Genomic DNA, 22,840 nt, shown 5'->3' on the forward strand with positions numbered 1-22,840 from the left:
AAGCAGTACTTCTTAGATTTAATTGGAAAATATATTTTATATTTACAGATGTATGGGTGGACTTATATAATCCTCTTTCTAAAATTGCAGTAGGCCCTAGCTGGTTTGGCTCAGTGGATAGAGCGTCGGCCAGCGGACTGAGGGGGTCCCGGGTTTGATTCCAGTCAAGGGCACATACCCGGGTTGCAGGCTTGATCCCCAGTAGGGGGCATGCAGCAGGTAGTCAATCAATGATTCTCTCTCATCATTGATGTTTTTATCTCTCTCTCTCTCTCTTCCTTCCTTTCTGAAATCAAATATATATATATTTAAAATTGGAATAGGTCAAGACAGTGATACAGCACTAACTCATCTCTGACAGGAACTACTATAAGAGCAATGTAAGGGACTATTTGTTTTTCTCAAGACCACAAATAAGTCTGAGAATTCTTCATGATGTAGTCTAAACCTTTTAATATTGGATATCCTTACATAAGAAGTACTAAGAAATTTTAAAAGAATACTAAAAGTTTCCTTTAGTTCAATAATTATAACAGTCTGCCTTAATTTTGCACTTAGAAGGTTGCTGAACACTCTTTAGAAATAAATTCTACATCCTGAATTACAGTGCAGCACATAGTTGCACCAGCTACAGGGATTTAAAGGACATTCCAGCATAAGGACAACCACATAAAAGATGGACTAGAAAAAAAAAGACTAGAAAAATTATAGCCAACAATATTATAATCTTACCAGAGAAACATACACTTAATGCACAATGTACCTAAGAAGTACAGTTCAACTTGACATATAACTGGCTATTCTTTAACTCTGATCAAGCAAAATCCCCAGCAAGCCCCAGCAGTAGCAACAATAACTGTAGCAATTCAGTTAGTACAGAATTGTAGCCTTATGTAACACTCACTTTCCCAGGAATCCCAAACAAACGCCCCTGATGGTGCAAGGACAGAAATCTGACAAGGAAGGTACAAATGTGGGAGACTGGCTTTCTGAGAAACAGCATGGTCAAAAGGGAACAAACATATAAACATGTAGATACCAAAACCCCAATGGAATAGGATCATGATAAAATAAATCAAAAGAAAGGTAAAGAGACTCAAATTATAAATTATGGGGCCACAGATGCCACACACAGGATGTAGTGGAATGGCAACACAAGAAGCAAATAGTGAGAGACACAGCAGTCACACACATGTACCTCGGTACTAAATCTGGCAACAAAAAGCATTATATAATCCCAACTGTCCTTAACTGATTACTTCTATCTTAAACTCAGTAACAAATAACAAAGCCAATAAGCAAAACATGAGTTTTAAAAACTGTTTCTTTTCTCGGGTGTTAGCCAAGAAACTTTGTGTCAAATCCTAAAACAAAATTACAACCTTGCATGACTGTTATTCATCAACTGTATATTACATTCCATGGGAAAAAATAGATAATTTATGACTCTCAAAATGTGATAAATACAGCTATTTGGTGTGCTTTGGATATCAAATATAGACTTAATCCTATTTCTTACTCTTTTTCAAATTATGTACATCTCCCAAAATCATTACTGAGTTTAAAATAAATTAAAACGTTTTTCAAGCAAGCAATAATTTCAACATAGATTTTCAATACAAGAAATCAAACCCAAGAATATAACTTTATCAAGGAATTTCCTTTCTGAAATAGTGAGAACTCACTAATCTTTCAAAAGTATCATATTTTAAAATCTATGCATTATTGCTGCTGATTTCAGGTCAACACAAAAGCAAAGGGAGCCATATATTCGGGAGAGTATGTAAGGGCTGTGTGTGTGTGTGTGTGTGTGTGTGTACACGTATACATGTGTACTGTGGGGGAAAGAGATACAGTGCAAAAATGAAGGAAGACACAAAAACGCACATAATCTAATCTTGAGACTCTGGTCATTGTTAATTCTGATGTAAAGAATTTACCCATTTGTCTTATTAGAACAAGAAAATATAAATTAATATCAAGGTAAGAGAAAACAAGTGAATGGGTAATCAGCCCGTGTTATCACTTTCAGAATAGTGAAAGAAAACTGTGAGGGTTGAACTGTGTTTTTTTAGTTTCTTGAAATAAATCAAATTTCTATGGATACAGAATAAGAGAAATAATAACTTCTAGAGGAAAATATCAGGTCTACCACTAATTCAAAAATTTACAACTTAATAAATAACTTGTGAAAATAGTCTAATACTTCCCAACCTTCAAGAAAATAAAAATAAAAATATTTCTAAGAATCAGACTCCAAAGAGCCATACAGATTAGTGACTTCATTCTGTCACTGTCAGTCTCTCTGTTCAGAAGAATATGGGCGATTAATGAAGTTCCACTGGAAGAACTGCTTCTACAAACTTGTGAATTTATGTTAAATATGTGGTAGGTGTAAAAGAAGAGGTCAAAAGGCATATGCTTAATCTCTAGTATAATACACCCTAATGAAAGAAAAAAAGACAAAAACAATTCCAAGAGAACTGTCTGACTAGATCTGTTCAAACACAGCATGTTTTGAAGAATTCAAAGTCAGAGCTCATAAATATCATATCCAAATCTCCTAAACTGCCTTCAAAATGTGGTCTATGCACTGATATATGTAATAGCCTGCTTTTCTACAATACAAATTATAAAAGTTGAAAAATGCATAGCCCAAAGGAACATCAGCTCAACATACAGGTCTGAACCAATGAAAAAGTATTAACTCCTTGAACTTGAGGCTCATCTGTTATTACATAGATAAATAATTAAGAAGCAAGTGGCTTTTTGTACTCTCTTGATTAACCAGTAGAAATTTTAATTTCTTAATCAATGAATGCTTTCTTTCTAACCAATAATGATGACATCCATGGCTTCCCAATTTATTCCCATTCTGTGTTGCCTTTTAGAGACTACAACAATGAATTTACACTGACTTAAAAAAGGGGGATAATAAAGTAACATCAAGCACTCATGAACCTACATTCAGAGAACCAGATATACTGAAGAGTATGCCCTCAAAAATATTTAAGTTTTTAAAACCATACTTTAGCTTTTCGAAAAAGTGAAACCCTATTCAGCTTCCCTTTCCTTACCTTTCCAACTCAGCGATCTTTTTATCTTTGTCATTCTTCTCATTTTCCACCTCCTTCAAGATTTCCAAGAGGCGGTCAACTTCTGCCTGGGCCTTGCTAGATTCATCTTTGTACCTGGCAATCTCTCTCTCCAATTGCTGTATTCGGTCACTCATCTCTGGACTAGCTCTGGCTTCCAATGTTGCCTCATGTGCCTACAAAGAAAAGTGTTCAAATTCTATCAGATATACATACAATGTGGTGGACAAACCATACCCCAAAGAACTATCTATATATCAATAAGATATTATCAAACATCTAATAGCTAGTCTTCAATTTATAAAGTTTCAATAAGATATTATCGAACATCTAATAGCTAGTCTTCAATTTATAAAGTTTTTCTCTGCTTAAATATTACATAGATAAATCAACCTTTACACCTCAAGGAACTAGAAAAAGAAGAACAAACAAAACCCAAAGTTAATAGAAGGAAGGAAATAAAGATCAGATAAAAAAATAAAAAATAAAAAGACAATAGGAAAGATCAATTAAGATAAGAGCTGGTTCTTCGAAAAGATAAACAAAATAGATGAAACTTTAGCTAGACTAGTCAAGAAAAAAAGAGAGAACATTCAAATAAGTAGAATAAAAGAAGTTACAAGTGGTACTACAGAAATACAAAAGATCATATGAGACTACTATGTAAAATTATACACCAACAAATTAAACAACTAAGAGGAAATGAATGAATTCCTATAAACATACAACCTTCCAAAACTGAACAATGAAGAAGTAGAAAATCTGAATAGACTGCTTACTAGTAAGGAAAGTGAATCAATAAACATGAACCTCCCAAAAAAAAGTACAGAGCCAGACAGCTTCACTGGTGTTATAAGTCAATTAATCTCTTTTATTAAAAAGAAAAAAGTGTTCTCACCACACATAAAAAGGTAAATACATATGATGATGGATATGTTAACTAGCTTATTGGGGTAATCATTTCACAGTTATACATATATCAAATCATCATGTATGCCTTGAAAATATATAATTTTTATTTGTCAATTCTATCTCAATAAAGATGAAAAAGAGTCAAAAATGTCTATTATAGGGCAATCATTTTGCTTAAGAAATACAAATATGCTAAGAGAAAAAAGAAATAAAATCATATAAAATGTTCAATTAAAACAGACAAGGCAGAAAAGACATGAAAAAAAACATGAAGAACAAACAAAACAGAGGCTGGACAGTGTGGTTCAATGGCTGAGCATCAACTATGATGCAGGAGGTCATGGTTTGATTCCCGGTCAGGGCACATGCCCAGGTTACAGCTCGATCCCCAGTAGGGGCGTGCAGGAGGCAGCCAATCAATGATTCTCTCTCATCATTGATGTTTCTATCGTTCTCTCCCTCTCCCTTCCTCTTTGAAATCAATAAAAATATTTTTAAAAAAACAAACAAAAAATAAATAGAAAACTACAATAGCAATCTCCTTCTTGAAGTAGGGCATTGTGGAAGCAGTATAATAGGGAAGCATCAGTAATTAATTAAAATAAAAAAGGAGCACTCATCCAGAATGAATCAAGAGAAAATATGAAGTGAAAATGGCCATGGGCAGAAAAACAGATAATAAGTCGTAGTTGGCAAAAGCCATCAACTTCTTTCACCCAAAAATAACTTTTTTTCATGAACCTAAATATTAACTCTAAAATATCAGAGATCATATAAATGACCAGCTGTAGAATCATCATGATAAAAGATTAAAGAGAAAGAAATAACCCTATCCGGTTTAGCTCAGAGGTTGGAGCATCAGCCTTCAGACCAAAGGGTTGCTGGTTTGATTCCCCTTCAAGGGTATGTACCTGAGTTGCAGGTTCCATCCCTACCCTTGGTCAGGCACATGCAGGAAGCAAGTAATCAACGTGTCTCTCTCATGTCAATGTTTCTCTCTATTTCTCTCCCCTTCCTCCCTCCCTTCCACTCTCTAAAAATCAATGGAAAAAAATCCTCAGGTGAGGATTAAAATATAATAAAAATAAATAAGTAAATAAATAAACAAACATAAAATGTGGGATTGTCATAAACAGGAAAGTTTGGGATGATAATGAAACACTGTTCTTAATAGTTACCACTCAGTTTTATTAACCCTAAAGATATCTAACAGCTTTACCTTCAATATTCAGGTATTAAATTAAAAATTACCTCCACCTTTTCAGTGAGAAAAAAACAACACCAACTATCAAATCTGAATTGGTTATAAACAGAATCCTTAATCTCAAAAAAAGTACTTTCCTACTTGTGCAAAAGTAACTTTAAGATACTGAATTTTCTTCCTTTCATTAGTTTTAGAATTTAAGTTTACTTTTTGGTATACCCTATATGATGATTCATTATGAAAATATTATGTTGAAAACACCCAATATATGAAAAGATTATAAAACTTGAAATCTCAAGAGTAGGCTGTACCCCCTTTTTCATTAGTAATCATATGAACTGGACACAGCTACTGTAACTGTTCAAAAGTCTCAGTTTCAGTTCTCATAGAGTTGATAGCTCAGAGATAATAAGTAGGAAAGTGCTTTGAAAACTATAAAACTGCCATAAAATATTAGAGAGGCAAAAAACAAAGAAATGATATCCTAAATTCACCAGTGTGAGTCACTATCACTGTTAAGTATCTTCTTCTAGGAAACCTAATGCCAATGGAAGAAAAATATCAGATAACTGAGATTATTACATTGTGGCCTTATATTTCATCCATAAGGAAGCTGCATATTTTAATTTTCTTCTGAACTGTCAATTTTCTAAGAGCTTGTGGATTCTCAGGAGTAAAATAAAATAGGATAAGAATCCTATATAATAAAGAGCTAATATGCAAATGGTCATCACACCCTCGCCGGGGCCAGGGGACCGAAGGCCGTGCCCCCCGCCCAGCACCAGGCCAGGGGATCTGAGGCCGCGCCCCCCCCCCCACCCAGCGGGGCTTGACAGGGGACCTGAGGCTGCATCCCTCGCCCAGCAGGGCTTGATGGGGGACCTGAGGCTGCGCCCCCCACCCTGCGGGGCTTGACGGGGGTGGGGCCAGCCGGGTCTGGGTCTCGCATGATTTTGAGGCACACGCAGTAGGCAGGGACTTGACTCTGGGTCTTGCAGCATGCCCCAGACTCTGACAGGAGGGAGATTTTCATATACATTTTACTAATTTTCTTTCATCTCTGACACTTCTATTATAGAGAAAGGGCAACTAGCAATATTAAAATATTTCCTCTAATTAATTCCCTTTTAATGTGCACGAATTTCGTGCACCAGGCCACTAGTTCTAAGATAATTAATCAACGTATAAATGGCATTTTGAACTTTAGGGGATTATCACTCCACTGGTAAGTTATTACACATGCACACTGTAGAGTCTTCTGCTATGTTCTTATTAAAAGCAAAGCCAGAAAATGGAAAATTTTTCTTGAACCTTTTTCAACTGTGATTCCATTTTCAGACATTCCTCCTTCTTCTGCTCCAAAGCAATCTCTAGTGTCTTTAGGCGTGAGTCCTTTTTCAGTCCTGAGGAAGCCAGGGAAGAAGCATGCTCTTTCAGATCCAAGAGTGAAGCCTAAAGAAAGCAGCACACATCTAGAATAAATATTAACTATAAATAAAATGGAGATTTAAATTTTTAAATTTATATCCTTGGCGGCTAGTAGTTTCTTTCTGTTATCATACAGTAACATATTTCTATTTCAAGAACATGAAATATAAAACAATATTCACTTTCCCTAGCCGGTTTGGCTTAGAGGATAGAGCATCAGCCCAGGTCCTGGGTTTAATTCCGGCGAAGGATACATACCACGGTTGCAGGCTTGATCCCCGGCCCTGGTCAGGGAGCGTGTGCGGAGGCAACCAATTGATGTGTCTTTCTCACATCAATATTTCTCTCTCTCTCTGCCTCTCCCTCTCCCTGCCACTCTCTAAAATCAATGGAAAAATATCCTCAGATGAGGATTAATAACAACAAAAACAACAACAAAAAATTCACTTTAACATTCAAGTCCTAACTAAAATAAGATGAATTCCCAAGAAATACCAATTGAATAATGGTCTAATGAGTTCAACCAATACATATCCATTCCCACAGAATAAATGGAAGTAGATCAAGCTATGTGAATGTAAGTGGTCAACCTCAGTAGTTACACTGACTTAAATATAAAATACGTTTCCCTTTTAGAAGAAAAATTCTACTAGAAACTTAAATTTCCATAAATTTTCTTAAAAATTTTAGAAAGAAAATCCTGAGGATGTTCCTAAATCTCATGCATTATTACCTGAAGACAAGGCATTAGCCATTTTTGCTATTTATGTCACATTAACAGGATTCTCCAAAAACAAAATAAAAGTAGATTAAGTCAACATTTAACATTTCTCTGCCAATGGTAAGAGCTGTTGTAAATAAATTATTCTCCTTTTGCATATTCCTTTCATCTATCACCTTTTTACCATTAGCACAATATTGCTCCAAATGTAACTGGGCTTCCGTTATTTTAGGATCTTTAAAAATGTCACTAACAAGTAAGAAATCAATTTCTACACTGAAAGAGATAAGACATAGGAATTAAATGATCCAATCTACTAGGTCTCTGCAAAGCTTCCTTAAATATACCCAAAGGCCTCCCCAAAAGGCCTGCTATAGGAATATTAAGAAAATCATCCAAACACTTTTTATATGTATTAACACCAACAGCATATACACACAATGCACTGACTAAGCAAACCAAATAATTCCATTTTGGTGATCTTAACCTCTTTTTCTGAGAGGTCGCCTTGCAATAGGCTGACTTTTTCTTTCAAGTCTTTAAGATCTTTTTTGTAGTTATCAATTTCCTCTTGCTTCTCTCGCTCATCTCTGTCCCGCTGCTCCTTTAAGCGTTCAATTGTCCGCTCCTGGTGAGAGAGCACATCAATACATGAGAAAATTCCTTTCATACTTTTATCATATGACTATAATTCAACTCTTATCAGATAAAATTTCACACTTCCATCCCCCACTCAAAAGACAGTGATAAATTGTCAATAATTTACTTTGTAAAAAATTCATCCTTCCTACCTACCTTGCTATAACAAAGATCTAGCTTTGTTATTTTGATTCCCTTGGGTTTCTTTTCACATAATGTCAACTAGTATTAGATATCCCTAATGTATGTATTCTTTTAGAATAATTCCCTTTATTCAACTCCCAAATATATGTTGCCTACAAGGCAATGGAAACAACTCACAATTCAAATACCAAAAAAAAGGGGGGAGGAGAGAGGTTGGGGAGTTTATTCGTTGAGTTTAAAACATAAAAAGGATAAATAAAAGAGAAACCATTAAAATTTTTTGTCAACAGATACTCAGGAAGTTTGAAGTTAAGTAATTAAAGTATATCTCTGAGTATTATTTACCAGTATATTCAGGAATCAAGCCTTGGTTCCTGGCAGGCAACTTGAAACATTGTGAGTCTAAGAGGCTTAAGGAGAGGCTCCATATCTAGGGAGAAGAGGCTTAAGGAACAGTGACCCTATTCCTTTAAAAATATCCAGTTAAGCCCAGCCAATGTGGCTCAGTGGATGAGTGCTGACCTGTGAACCAGGAGTTCACAGTTCAGTTCCAGTCACGACACATCCCTGGGTTGCAGGCTCGATCCCCAGTAGAGGGCATGCAGGAGGCAAGCCGATCAATTATTCTCTCTCATCATTGATATTTCTATCTCTCTCTCCCTCTCCCTTCCTCTCTGAAATAAATAAAAATATTTTTTAAATTAAAAATACCCAGTTAAAATGCCCCACTAAGAGTCCTTAAACATCCTTCATTACCACTCATGTTGGGCTACTTTTTTATTTTATTTAATCAACCATTACTGAAAACATTGGTTTGTTCATGAAGGCAAAATGAAGTAGCAAGGCCAAAACTAGAAAAAGAACAAATACATTCATTGTATTAATAATTGAAACCCACAAATACATTAGGCACCAATACAACATAATAAAGGAGAACTAATTATATATTGCTTCCTAATGGTCAGTGTCTGTTATTCCCATATCCCCAATTCTAGTTGAACATATATAAAAATAACTTTTCTTTTTCTTCACAAGATCGAAATGGAGCCCTAGCTGGTTTGGCTCAGTGGATATAGAGCATTGGTATATTGACTTAAGGGCACTGGGTTCAATTCTGGTCAAGGGCACATACCACGGTTGCAGATTCGATTCCCTCCACACACCCTGGGTGGGGCACATGTGGGAGGCAACCAATGGATGTCTCTCACATGGATGTTTCTCTCTCTTTGTCTCTCCCCCTCTCTTCCACTCTCTCTAAAAAATCAATGGAAAATATCCTCAGGCCCTACCTGGTTTGGCTCAGTGGATAGAGTGTTGGCCTGTGGATTGAAGAGTCTGGGTTCAATTCCGGTCAGGGCACATGCCCAGGCTGCAGCTCAATCCCCAGAGTGAGGCAGTCGATCAATGATTTTCTCTCATCATTGATGTTTCTACCTCTCTCTCTCTCTCCCTTCCTCTCTAAAATCAGTAAAAATATATTTTAAAAAATATATATCCATGGGTAAAGATTAACAAAATAAACAAACAAAACCAAAAATAAAGATCATAAATGGGGAACATATGGCTAATTCTAGAAACTTCAACCACTGCCCTGTAGTGTAGCATCCATCTTGCCTAGGGACAAATACTTAAAATGCAATAATGAAATAGATTTCTTTTCCCTTATACTATGTATGTCAGAACAGTTCAGGGAGCTCTTTTCCCTTTTGCCCAAAGGGATTTCTTCAGTATTCTATATCCAAGTCTCATCACTAGAAAAAAATATTAGATTAATGAGAAAGCAGAAGAAATGTGTCTGTGAACAGTCTGGACCAATCACTCACTTTCTCTGCCAGGGCCTCCTCCAAAGTTGTCAAGGCAGTATCGGTGTTGGTGGTATCAGCCTGCAAGGATTTGACTCGTTCTTTCAAGCTGCTCATCTGCTTTTCCTTATCTCTAAGTTGCTCTTGAAGATTTTCAATCTGAGTGTACATATATATTTAAAGAGGAAAAAAGAAATTAAAATAGTCACAACAAGAATAATTTTAAGTTGGAAACAGGTAGATCAGGACTGCTGTGAGTGTGTTGCCTGTAGAAATAATTTAATCCTAAAGATTTCAGAACTGCAAGCAAAACTTTAAACCCAGAATTTATAGCCAGAACAGAGAAAAGATGCACATACGCATATACATGAATCTCTAAAGAAATAAAGTAACAAGGGAGAAAAGACCTATCATAGAGAGATGTGGATAGAGAGAGGAATTATGGAGAGGAAAGCCATGAGAAACTGGATTACTTCCAAAATGATAGCGTAAATTCCCAGAGGAATGACTTCACAAATAATAGAGGAAGGACAGAGAATGGAACAGCTAGACAGTAAGAAAGACAAATCAACTGTATAAAGAAAAACTATTTGTGGTTTTTCTATAATTTTTATTGAAATTATTGGGGTGGCATTGGTTAATAAAATTATACAGGTTTCAGGTATATAATTCTACAGTACATCAACTATATATGGTATAGTGTGTTTACCAAGGAAAAACTATTCTTAACTCATACTGTTAAGTTAGATTTTTATATCATCTTTTATCTAAACATCAATTTAGCATAAGCTCTTTAAGGGCCTGCTTTATTCCGCAGAGGGAAAAAAAAGAAGTATCTGTCGCAGTGATGGCGAACCTTTTGAGCTCGGCGTGTCAGCATTTTGAAAAACCCTAACTTAACTCTGGTGCTGTGTCACATATAGAAATTTTTTGATATTTGCAACCATAATAAAACAAAGACTTATATTTTTTATGTTTATTTTATATATTTAAATGCCATTTAACAAAGAAAAATCAACCAAAAAAATGAGTTTGCGTGTCATAGGTTCACCATCACTGGTAGAGTCAATGAGAATTCTTACAAGCAGAACAAATAAGAAAAGCAAAAAGATTTGGTAAATTTAGAATAGAGTGCCATACATACTGTCAGGCTTGGATTTTTAGTCTTTAACAAAGAAATAAGCATACAGGTAAACCACTGGTAAGCCTGCAATAGGTTCCAGTCTTGTCAATAAAAGTCCATACCATGAGAGAAAAGACCATCACAAATGAAAAGCATTGGTTTTCCTTTAGTTTAATCAGAAACTACTACTGGAATCTCACATGGATTAGTATTTAGGTTGATATCACAACCACTCAAGAAAATTTTGCCACTTAAAAATCTAGTGCATATTTTATATACATACAGAATGCAACGCCCTGGTGTTTACATGTTTAACCAGATATGCAGGTCATTCCAGTTGCTAAGGTATAAACCTTATATGCACACACAAAAGGATATGGTCATGCTGTTGATTAAAGTGCAGTACAAGAACCATTATTTAAAATGAAATTTCACAGAACCAACTATTATATACAAGAAAACAGAGATTTGTTTTATGAGCTTACCTAATATACAAATAGCCCTTACATGTATAAGAATAACACCCTTCTTTCTCCTCCATCATTACTATCTAAGAAAGAATTTAAATTAAATTGTCAACAATTCTACTTGTATGATTTACATGTAGTCAAACTATTAAAAGAATCCATTATTCTTTGCTGGCAAAAACCTTTCCTAATAATGCTCAGGTGCAAAAGCTGCTAAACAAGGTAAAATTCCCATTAACAAGTTCTCCCTAAACTACTTTCTTCTTCAAATACCCAGGTACTTAAACTGATTAACTGTTGTGGGGCTGGAGGGGAGGAAAAAGATGTCTATCCTTGAACTCCTACTTACTTTTAAAGCAGAGGAATAAATACTCCATAGTGAAAGGCACTGACAAAATGAAGAAAGGACAGTGGACACTAAAAATACCTCCTTTGGGTAAGTTGCCATCAGTGAGGAAGACTTGAAATAGACATGTATGTGCAAACTAGCTGCATAAGCATGGAACAAACCCAAAAGGTGTTGCGTGTGATGTGTGGGAGAAGTGTGTAGAAAAATATTTTTTCTTTTATCCAACTTCATGATGGGTAACAGCTGAGCTCTACTGAAAGCTCCTATTACATATCTTCGCTTTGCTCGTGATTCAAAATTGTGTTTTTTTGATCAAGGATCTCTCTGGTTTATATGTGTTACTAACCAGCTGGTATATGAATGCTACCACATTATTCTTGCCATTATTCTCTTTTTTTCACTAATCTAATGTTGAGGCTATAAAAGCTGTTACCCTGAAAGTCCAGTATCATATCATTTTAGTATTTATTATGTATTTCAATACAATTTATAGTGGAGATCTTATTCTATACTCTTTAATTATCCACAGGATCTGAAATATATGACTTACAAAATGTTTTGAATACAACAGTCAAAAGAAAAACTGAATCTGTTATCCACATCTAAAAAGAGAAACTTGCAAATTGACCACACCTTTGCTACGCCCCAAGCCACGCCCACCAGCCAATCAGAGCGACTATATGCAAATTAACCCAACCAAGATGGCAGCCAGCAGCCAGCAGCCACAGAGCTGGAGCAAGCAGGAGGCTTGGTTGCCCTGGTGATGGAGGAAGCCAAGCTTCCCGCGTGCCCTGGCCGGCTGTGGCCTCTGCTCAAGGCAACAAAGTTTCAATTATAGGAGATAAATAAATCCCAGATACCTGCTTCCAGCCAGCCTCCACTGGGAGCATGGGTGGCTGGGGGCTGTAGGGTCCCCGCTGGGGGGCTTGGCCAGCCTGCAAACAGCCATCACCCCTCACCCAGGCTGGCCAGGCACCCCAGCAGGACCTCCCCTACCTGAAGGGGGTGTGGCCAACCTGAAAAACAGCCCTCAGCCCCTCACCCAGGCTGGCCAGGCACCACAGCGGGACCCCCACCCTGATCCGGGACACCCTTCAGGGCAAACCAGCCGGCCCCCACACATGCACCAGGCATATAATAAAAGGGCAATATGCAAACTGACCCTAACAGCGGAATGACTGGGAATGACTGGTCACTATGACACACACTGACCTTCAGGAGGCAGACGCTCAATGCAGGAGCTGCCCCCTGGTGGTCAGTGCGCTCCCACAGGGGGAGCTCTGCTCAGCCACAAGCCAGGCTGATGGCTGCCAGCACAGCAGTGATTGCGGGAGCCTCTCCCACCTCCTCAGCAGTGCTAAGGATGTCCGACTGCAGCTTAGGCCTGCTCCCCACTAGCAAGTGGACATCCCCCAAGGGCTCCTGGGCTGCCAGAGGGATGTCTGACTGCCAGTGTAAGCCTGATCCCCCAGGGAGCAGGCCTAAGCCAGCAGGTGGACATCCCCCGAGGGGTCCCAGTCTGCGAGAGGGCACAGGTCGGGCTGAGGGACCCCCCGCCCCCCACCGCCAATTGCACAAATTTTTGTGCACCGGGTCTCTAGTCCTATATAATCCTATATAATAAAGAGCTAATATGCAAATGGTCATCACACCATCAGGCTGTCACGCTGTAACAGCTCAGACACTCAACACTGGGGAGAGAGGAATGGGGACCAGCCAGGCACAAATGAGCTCACCAAAGAGGAATGGGGACCAGCCAAGCACAAATGAGATCACGAGAGAGGAATGGGGACCAGCCAGGCTGTGGCCTGGGAGAGGGACAAGCCGCCTGCCCTGCAGTCCCAGGCACTAGAGGCTGCACCTGCACCTGCGGCCCAGGAGAGGGACAAGCTGCCCACCCCATGGTCCGGGGCACCAGCACCTGCGGCCTGGGCGAAGCCGCCCGCCCACAGTCCCCTGCAGGCTGCAGCCAGCCCAGGGTGAAGCTGGCTTGGGTCCTGGGTGCTTTGTAGCCGGCCAAGAGGAAAGAAAGCCCCGGGTCCTGGTTTGCCGATGACTGGTCTGGAGGAAGAGAAATTCTAGGGTCCCAGGAGGTGGTTCCCAGGTGCAGGGTGAGGCATAGGTGGTTAGGGGTGATCATGCCATCATGGGAGCAGTTAGGGGCAATCAGGCCAGCAGGGGAGCAGATAGGGCAATCAGGCAGGCAGGCAGAGGTGGTTAGGGGCAAACAGGCAGGCAGAGGTGGTTAGGGGCAATCAGTCAGGCAGGCAGAGGGGTTAGGGGCGATCGGGCAGGCAGGCAGGCAGGCAAGGGGTTAGGAGCCAGCAGTCCCGATTGCAAGAGGCAGTCGAATATTCCCCGAGGGGTCCCGGATTGGAGAGGGTGCTGGCCAGGCTGAGGGACCCCCCTTCCATGTACGAATTTCATGCACTGGGCCTCTAGTACTTGAATAATAACAATAAAGATGATTGTTTGGAATCATATTAAGTGTAAATAATACTCCTTTAAATATGCTCAGAATATCTACCAAAAAAAACACAACAAACAAAAAACCCACAACTCTCCATTTTGTAGAAACAGAACCCCTAAAATACCAACATGATACCAATAACGACAATAATAATAATAATAATGGTGGTGGTGGTGAGGAGGAGATAGTGATGATAACAAGGACCACTAACACACACAAAAAGAGAGAGTAGTATGTTATGTGGCAGACACTGTTGTAAGAACTTTATATATAAACTATTTAAGCATCACCACAAAACTATGAGGTAACTACTAGCCAATCTAGCTACAGAAACCTACTCTTAATCACTATGCTATAAATAATGTTTTGTTATGAAAAAAAAGGAAAAAACCAGTCACACAAAGATGACTCAAGCATCTTCCCATAAACTATTCCTTATTATTAAAGAGCATTTATTAATAAACACAGTATCTTATTCCTATGGTTATTTATATTAAAATGTTATTACCACCCTAGCTGGTTTGGCTCAATGGATAGAACATCAGCCCGAGGACTGGAGGGTCTCAGGTTCGATTCCAGGCAAGGGCATATACTTCAGTTGCAGGCTCCAGCCCTAGTCAGGGCACATGCAGGAGGCAACCAATCAATACATATTTCTCACTTCAATGTTTCTCTCTCTATCTGTCTCTCACCCTCCCTTCCACTCTCTCTAAAAATCAATGGAAAAATATCCTTGGCTGAGGATTAACAAAAAAATAAAAATTAAGTTAAATAAATGTTATTCCCTTCTAAAGCAAAGAATAAAGGGTGGAGGTACAAAACCACTGCAAATGCAAAAGTACATCTTCCATGGGAGGAACATATATCTAAACACAATACACTAAAGTGGCAGACAGAGCCAAAGATACCTGATATTAGGATTCCAGCATCACATTATTAAAATAGTCTGTACAGCCTGACTTCAAGGGCTAGAAGCCAGTTTACTCATATACATGGAATAAGGAGCACTTGACAATAAAACAGCTAAAAAGCTTTTCTTCTTTTACTTAAATATTTTTAATAATATTGAAAATTAATAAAATAATTATTGCATAAAATGATATATTTTACCATTCTATAGGCTTTTTTCTTCTTTATGTATCTGATACAGAAAAAATAATCCACTAAGTACCTATTAGCATGTATTTAACTTCTACATGAGTAAAGTTTTGTAGAGATTGAAGGAATTGGTGTTTATTCTATATATCTGTGTCCATGATGATAAATGAGGGGGAGGATCAACCGGGTTTATACATACATTTTATTATCATAGAGAAGAATTAACAATAAAGACTTCAAGAAAGAGCCCGGCCAATGTGGCTCAGTGGCTGATTACTGACCCATGATCCAGAAGGTCATAGTTTGATTCCCAGTCAGGGCACATGCACAGGTTGCAAGCTCGATCCCCAGTAGGGGATGTGCTGGAGGCAGCCGATCAATGATTCTCTCTCATCATTGATGTGTCTATCTCTCTCTCCCTCTCCCTTCCTCTCTCTGAAATCAATAAAAAATATTTACAAAAAAAAGAATTCAAGAAGGACATATTTTCAAAATAACCATTTAGAGAGAGAAGATGAATTCAAGGAGGACATATTTTTTAAATAATCATTTAGAGAAAAAAGACATTTATCTTAAAATGACCTCTCTAGTCATAATATAGTTCAGTTAAATGGATTGAAAAGAAAGTAGAAATAATATAATTATTGTACTTGAGGTTTTCTTTTCCTCATACAATTTTTATTTTACAAATAAAGAGAAAAACAAATAGAACCAGAGGAACACTAATGGCAAATGCATGCTACATGTGAATTAATCAAATCTGCATACCAATTCCACACTGGCACAGATTTCTTGACATCTTTGGGTTTGGTTTTTATCAGCAATGCCTGCTGTCAAAAACTACCATGTTTTATGTGAGTGATTTATTCCTCATAGTGAAGTGAAACTGATTCCTCTGCCTTTGAGGCCCTAATCACTGAAGATAGAAGAGACTTCCTTGAGGGTACAGTTCTAAGGACAAGAAATCTCAAAACACTTCTTACAATCACCTGGCTACTTTAAACATCATTTGAGGGAAAGAATTTTTTGACGATGCCTCCACAGTTGTTCTAAGCAGCCATCAGCATCAAATTTATTGTGTGAAGCAAGTTATTCCCCAAGACTCTGACCTTTTGTTGTCTTGGTTAATAATACCTTTCAGTATCAGTGTGGATAAACTAATCAGCTGGCACAGAGAGATCTACAGGAATTAGTAGAATCTAAAAAGGAAAAATTCCCTAAGTCCCCTACTGTCTAAGCAATTGTTTGTCTACCACTCTATACTCTGGGGAAATGTAAGAATAAGGCACAATTATAATTTTTTTAAATGAGCAGGTTTTGCCCAGACTATTTACAGGGTGGGGCAAAAGTAAGTTTACAGTTGTTCATATGGAAAATAATGCAATTAATAAATAAAAATCTATAATAATAAATGCATAATATGCTAATCAGACCGGACGTCCTTCTGGACAACCTTTCAGATGAAGCCCGGGCTGCAAGGGAAGCCCAGGTCCCAGGTGCCTGCCGGCGGCCAGAAAGAAGCCCGGGTCCCTGCCGGCAGCCGGAGGGAAGCCCGGGTCCCAAGTGCCAGAGAGATGCTGGTGCCGGCAGCCAGGGGAAGGAAGGCCTACTCTTGCAGGAATTTCATGCATTGGGCCTCTAGTACAAGAAAAACTCTGTGCCCTGGCCAGAGTGGCTTAGTTGGTTGGAGCATCCTCCCGTGCACTGGAACGTCGTGGGTTCGATTCCTGGTTTCAGGTTCGATCCTCGGTCAGGGTGCATGTGGGAAGCAACCGATCAATGTATATCTCTCACATTGATTTTTCTTTCTCTCTCTCTCTCTTCTCTCTTTCCTCCCTCCCTTCCACTCCTCTAAAAATTCCACTCCTCTAAAAATCAACGGAAAAAATATTCTCAGGTGAGGGTTAATAACAACAAAAAAGTAATAATAAAGATAAATAAAAATAAAAATAAACTTCATCAGAGTACTACTATATTTTATTTTAAAAACTGTTCAAATTGAACTCTACAGGAAATGCAGGTATTTAGGAAAATACATTCATAGTGAACTGCTCCAGCAGATTTTATTAATTGCTAGAGGGAAAGTAAGTTCCTTAACAAGGCTTGCTCATGGGACAGATAATGGATCTAGGCACCTCTTATATTAAAACTAGAGGCCCGGTGCACGAAACTCATGCACGGGAGCGGTTCCTAGGCTTGGCCAGCAATCGAAGCACCAGTGTCTGGCGTGGAAGGGCAGATTCTAGCTGACCTCTGAGCCCTGGGCAGCACCTGGGCCCCTGGGCCCTTGTGCACCCCCCCTCCACCTGAGTCACAGCGCCCGAGTCCCCACACAGAGATACAGTGAGTGCAGCTGGACGCCGTGGGCTGGGGCACAGTGTGGGCCTCTGAGCCACCCAGCGGTGCCACACGGAAGCCGGGCGGGCAGCGTGCTCTCTCCCGGGCTGGCCTTGCAGACCAGCTCCTGCGCAAACCCACAGAGAGCCCGACTGGCCACTGCAGTCCTGGCAGCTGCAGCCCTGCTCACCCTGAAGAGGCCACGCGGGTGTGGGGCAGGCTCCTCACGGGTGCCTGGCACTTAAGCCCAGGGGCTTCCTGGGCACACGAGCCCTGGCGCCCCAGGGAGGGTAGCAGGGGGAGTGAGAGCAAGCTCAGCAGACACCCTGCATTCTCACTGCAACTCCATCCCCATCACCCCCGCCCACAGATAGCCAACGCCCACTATGTTCCACACCGCCCTCTGGTGGTCAGAGCACATCATAGCGAGCGGTCGAACTCCCAGTCTCCTGGTCGAACTCCCAGTCGAACGACCACCTGAGGGGACAATTTGCATATTAGGCTTTTATTATATAGGATACTGGATAATATGAAGCAAAAGCTAGTGAGACCAAAAGTGACTGCCAGTCAAACTCTGCTTAGTAGACAATTATAGAAATGGCTCAAGTACTTCTTTTTATATCTGGCAGGCATATGTAAAACCTTGACCGACCTTCCTGTACTACAATTGCTCAAAAAAAAAACCCAAAAAACCGGATCCATAAATGAACAATGGCAATCTTTCTGAGACAATAGCAATGGTGAGACAGCACTTAAGACCTCAATGCACATTATCTATATGAATGGTATCCCTTGAGTTGTACAGTAACAATGGCTATCTAGATAGAAGTCTTACATCAATTAGTTTACTACATTTAAGTGATGAAAGAATCAATATTTTTAAATAACTAAAGCAAACACACTAGACTTAAAGAAAGGAAAAAACAGCCACTATCCCTTGTATTATTTATTAACAATAAAAAAGTTGAAAAAATCAAATAATAATAGAAGGCTAGCTAAATTATATATTATCTGGATAGAATATTATAAAACCTGTATAATTCAAAAACATGAGGATTAAATCAACGGTATTTGAGGGAATCTTAAGAATTTAATAAAATTTTCCTCAGAAATTTGGATTTCTAATTTGGAAAACTCCTCTAGGGAAAAAGGTGTTAGGAGAAAAAAGTAAGGAGGTCTGACAATTACAAAAAGATAAAACAGATAAAGGACAAAATACATGTCTGATACTTGAAGCTATTTTCTTCTAGTTAGGAAGCACCTACTGGTGTGACAGACAGAAGGAAAAGCACAAAAAGCTACTTCATCCAAGTTTGATTTAACAACTTCTTCAGGTGGTTATTTCAACTTCTCATCTAAAGTTGACAGGTACCTGGGCATCTATCCAAATAGCTATTCCCACAGGTAAGAAAGCAATGCAATGCAAGTTAATTCATGTCAAATTATAAGCAATTTTAAGCATAAGAAAATATTGACTGTGTATCAAAATTTTAATCAAACATTCTTTTTTTTCAAATCCTTTGTCCCTTTCTAGATACATATCTAGGTATTTATTACTCTGACAAGTTCCTGCTACAATGTCTCCTGAGATATCACAAAGAACAACATTTGTCACAATAGAAATCTGAGTGTTCTATATTAACTTGTTAATTACCAGTTCTCAAGTTTAAAATGTGTGGTCAGTAAAAACAGAAGTCAGGACATTCTGAAATAAAGCTTGCCAGACTCTGAGAATATTAATATGGCATACTATCAATAGAAAATGATAAAGATAAACAAATCCTCAAATTATTCACTAAGTTACTAAAAGTCCAAAGAAATCTACAATAGTAAAAGCGTAATATGCTAATTAGGCCAGACGTCCTTCCAGATGACTTTCTGGACGAAGCCGGGGCTGCGAGGGAAGCCCAGGTCCCAGGTGCCTGCTGGCAGCAGGAAGGAAACCTGGGTCCCGGGTGCCAGAGGGAAGCTGGTGCCGGCAGCTGGGGGAAGGAAGGCCTACTCTTGCACAGATTTTGTGCATCGGCCCTCTAGTGTTTTAATAAAAGTCAAAATGACTTCTACATTGCTCAAAGCATTACAATATAAGCCTTTGAATAGTTCTTATTTATATTATGCCCTAGAACTCCAAAGGATATGTTCTGTCAGGTTCAATCCTATTGCTTCCATGATAATGTTGATAAAACAAGTTTCCCCAGGTGAAAACTACAAGGCTATTTAAAAACACAACCATCCTTATCCCAGGGAGGCAAGGTTGGTTCAATCAATATAATGTATGTACCATACTAAAACCACATGCTCATCTCAATAAATACAGAAAAATGCATTTGATAAAATCCAACAACTTTTCATGATAAAAAGACTCAATAAACTAGGAGTAGAAGAGAATGTCCTAAACCTGATAAAAGGCATCTATGAAAAATCCATAGTTAACATAGTGCTGATGAAAAATGAAAAGTCTTTCCCCTAAAATAAAGAACAAGATAAGGATGTCTGCTCTCACCACTTCTATTTACCAGTATCATTGCACTAGACAATCAGGGAAGGGCAATTAGGTAAGAAAAAATATATATTGGAAAGGAAGAAGTACAACAATCTCTATTGACAGATAGCATAACCTTATATATAGAAAATATTAAATAATTCACTACAACACTATTAGAGTTAATAAACAAGTTTAACAAAGTTGCAAAACATAAGAGAGCAATATTTAAAAACCAGTTGTATAGCTGTATATAAAAATGATTAACCTGATAATGGAATGAAAATAATTCCACTTACAATAGCATCACAAAGAATAAAATACTTAAAAATAAATTTAAAGAAGTGCAAGACTTGTACACTTAGAACTACGAAACATCAATAACAGAAATTAAAGACAACATAAGTTTAAAGACATCCTGTGACAACTGAAAGACTTGATATTGTTAAGATGGCAATATTCCCCAAACTGATAAGCAGATTCAATTCAATACCCCTAACAAAATTCTAAAGCCTTTTTTACAGAAATGGACACAGTGATCTCAAAATTCATATGGAATTACAAGGGACCCCCCAAAAGCCAAAACAATCTTGAAAAGAAACAAAGGTAAAGGATTCACAGCTCCCATTATCAATACCTACTACAAAGCTACAGTAATCAAGACAGTGTGGGATGGCACATGGATAGATATATTTATCAATAGAATAGAATCTAGAGTTCAGAAATTAATATGTCTATGGCCAACTGATTTTCAGCAAATGTCCCAAGACAACTCAATGGGGGAAAGAAGAGTCTTTTCAACAAATGCTGATGGGACAACTGAATATCCACATGCAAAATAATGAAGTTGGATTCCTACGCTACTCTATATACAAAAATTAAATTGGAATGGATCAAAGACCTCAATGTAAAAGCTAAAACTATAAAACTCATAGATGAAAATGTAGGACAAAATCTTCATGACCTTAAATTAGACAATATTTTCTTAGATATAACACCAAAAGCATAAGCAACAAAGAAAAAACAAGATAAATTAGATTCATCAAAATGTAAAACTTGCGTGCATAAAAAGATATCAAGGAAATGAAAAGATAACCCACAAAATGGGAGAATATTTGAAAATCACATATCTGATATGTTGGAGCCTGCAGAATATATAAAGACTTTCTAGAAGTCAACAATAAAAAGACAAATAACTCCATTTGAAAATGGGAAACGATTTGAAAAGGCATTTCTCCAAAGAAGATATACAAATGGTCAACAGCACATGAAAAGATGTTCAACATCGTTAGTCACTATGGAAATGAAAATTAAAACCACAATAAGAGCCCTGGCTAATTTGATTCAGTGGTTAGAGCATTGGCTCACCAACCAAAGGGTCATGGGTTCGATTCCCGGTCAAGGGTATGTACTTCAGTTGCAGGGTCGATCCCCAACCCCAATTGGGGTGCGTGCAGGAGGCAACCAATCCAGGTGTCTTTCTCACATCAATATTTTTCTTTCTCTCTCCACCCCGCTTCCATTACTTCCACTCTGTCTGAAAATCAGTGGAAAAAATATCCTCAGGTGAGGATTTAAAAAAACCACAATAAGATACCAATATATACCCATCAGAATGGCTATTTAAAAAAAAATAATAACAAGCATTGGCAAGAATGTAAAATTATGTAGCTGCTTTAGAAAGTTTGGCAGTTCCTTATAAAGTTAAACATGAATTAACATCAATTCCATTCCTAGATATATATCCAAGAGAAACGAAAAGATATATTCATACAAAACCCTGTGCTTGAACATTCATAGAACCATTATTCATAATATCTAAAAAGTGGAAACAACCCAAATTTCTATGCACTGATGAATAAACAAAATTTGGTATATTCCTTACAATGGAATAATCAGCCATAAAAAGGAATAAAATACTGATACTTGCTACAACATGAATGAATCCTGAAAACATTACCTTAAAGAAGCCAGACACAAAAAATACATATTGTATGATTACATTTATATAATAAGAAAATCTATAGAGACAAAAAGTAGGTTAGTAGTTGCCAGAGGATAAAGGGTTGATTACTGCTAACAGGTATGGGTTTCTTTTAGGGATCATGAAAATGTTCTGAAAATGCATAGTGGTGATGGTCGAACAACCTCATAACTATACAAAAAAATGACTAAATTACACAGTTTAAAAGAGTAAATTTTATGGTATGTGAATTACATCTCAATTAGGAAAAAAAAGAAAATATCCATCTAATTAACTCATTAGCATTAGCTTAAAAGTCAAAGTTCCACAATAGCAATGAAGTGTGAAACTGCTTAAGCTTGAGATGTATCCTGCTTTATTACCCAAATAACATAAACCAATTTAGCCAAGTTTGTCTGTTTTTAACAGACTTAAAAATTCTTTTGCACTCAATGTATCATCGGTGCACATATTCAATCTGGTTATCTTCTAGATGGCAGTCTTTTCCATGTTACATCACTAATATGCAAAAGTTTTCATCTACACAGTTGTGCTTCTCATCTAAGGTGAATCTCCAAAATAAATATGTAGCATGAATTCACCTTT

The 22,840-nt window shown here is 38.0% G+C and overlaps 1 protein-coding gene across 15 annotated transcripts in view; it reads right to left on the bottom strand.

Moving 5' to 3' along the window:
• Nucleotides 1-22,840, bottom strand: part of ERC1 (ELKS/RAB6-interacting/CAST family member 1) — a 495,769-nt gene that overhangs the window by 305,809 nt on the left and 167,120 nt on the right. For all 15 annotated transcript variants that reach the window (XR_001348910.2, XR_001348908.2, XR_002830082.1 and 12 more), the window contains 4 exons: nt 9,967-10,104; nt 7,848-7,988; nt 6,523-6,663; nt 3,078-3,271 (listed from right to left, as the gene is read on the bottom strand). Coding sequence is in view for 1 of the 15 variants with exons in the window: in XM_023756715.1 (XP_023612483.1) it covers nt 3,078-3,271; nt 6,523-6,663; nt 7,848-7,988; nt 9,967-10,104 (614 nt within the window). In the remaining 14 variants the exon portion in view is untranslated. The remainder of the gene's footprint in view (nt 1-3,077; nt 3,272-6,522; nt 6,664-7,847; nt 7,989-9,966; nt 10,105-22,840) is intronic.

Source organism: Myotis lucifugus, unplaced genomic scaffold (assembly GCF_000147115.1).
Source record: "Myotis lucifugus unplaced genomic scaffold, Myoluc2.0 scaffold_98, whole genome shotgun sequence".
Taxonomy (NCBI): domain Eukaryota; kingdom Metazoa; phylum Chordata; class Mammalia; order Chiroptera; family Vespertilionidae; genus Myotis; species Myotis lucifugus.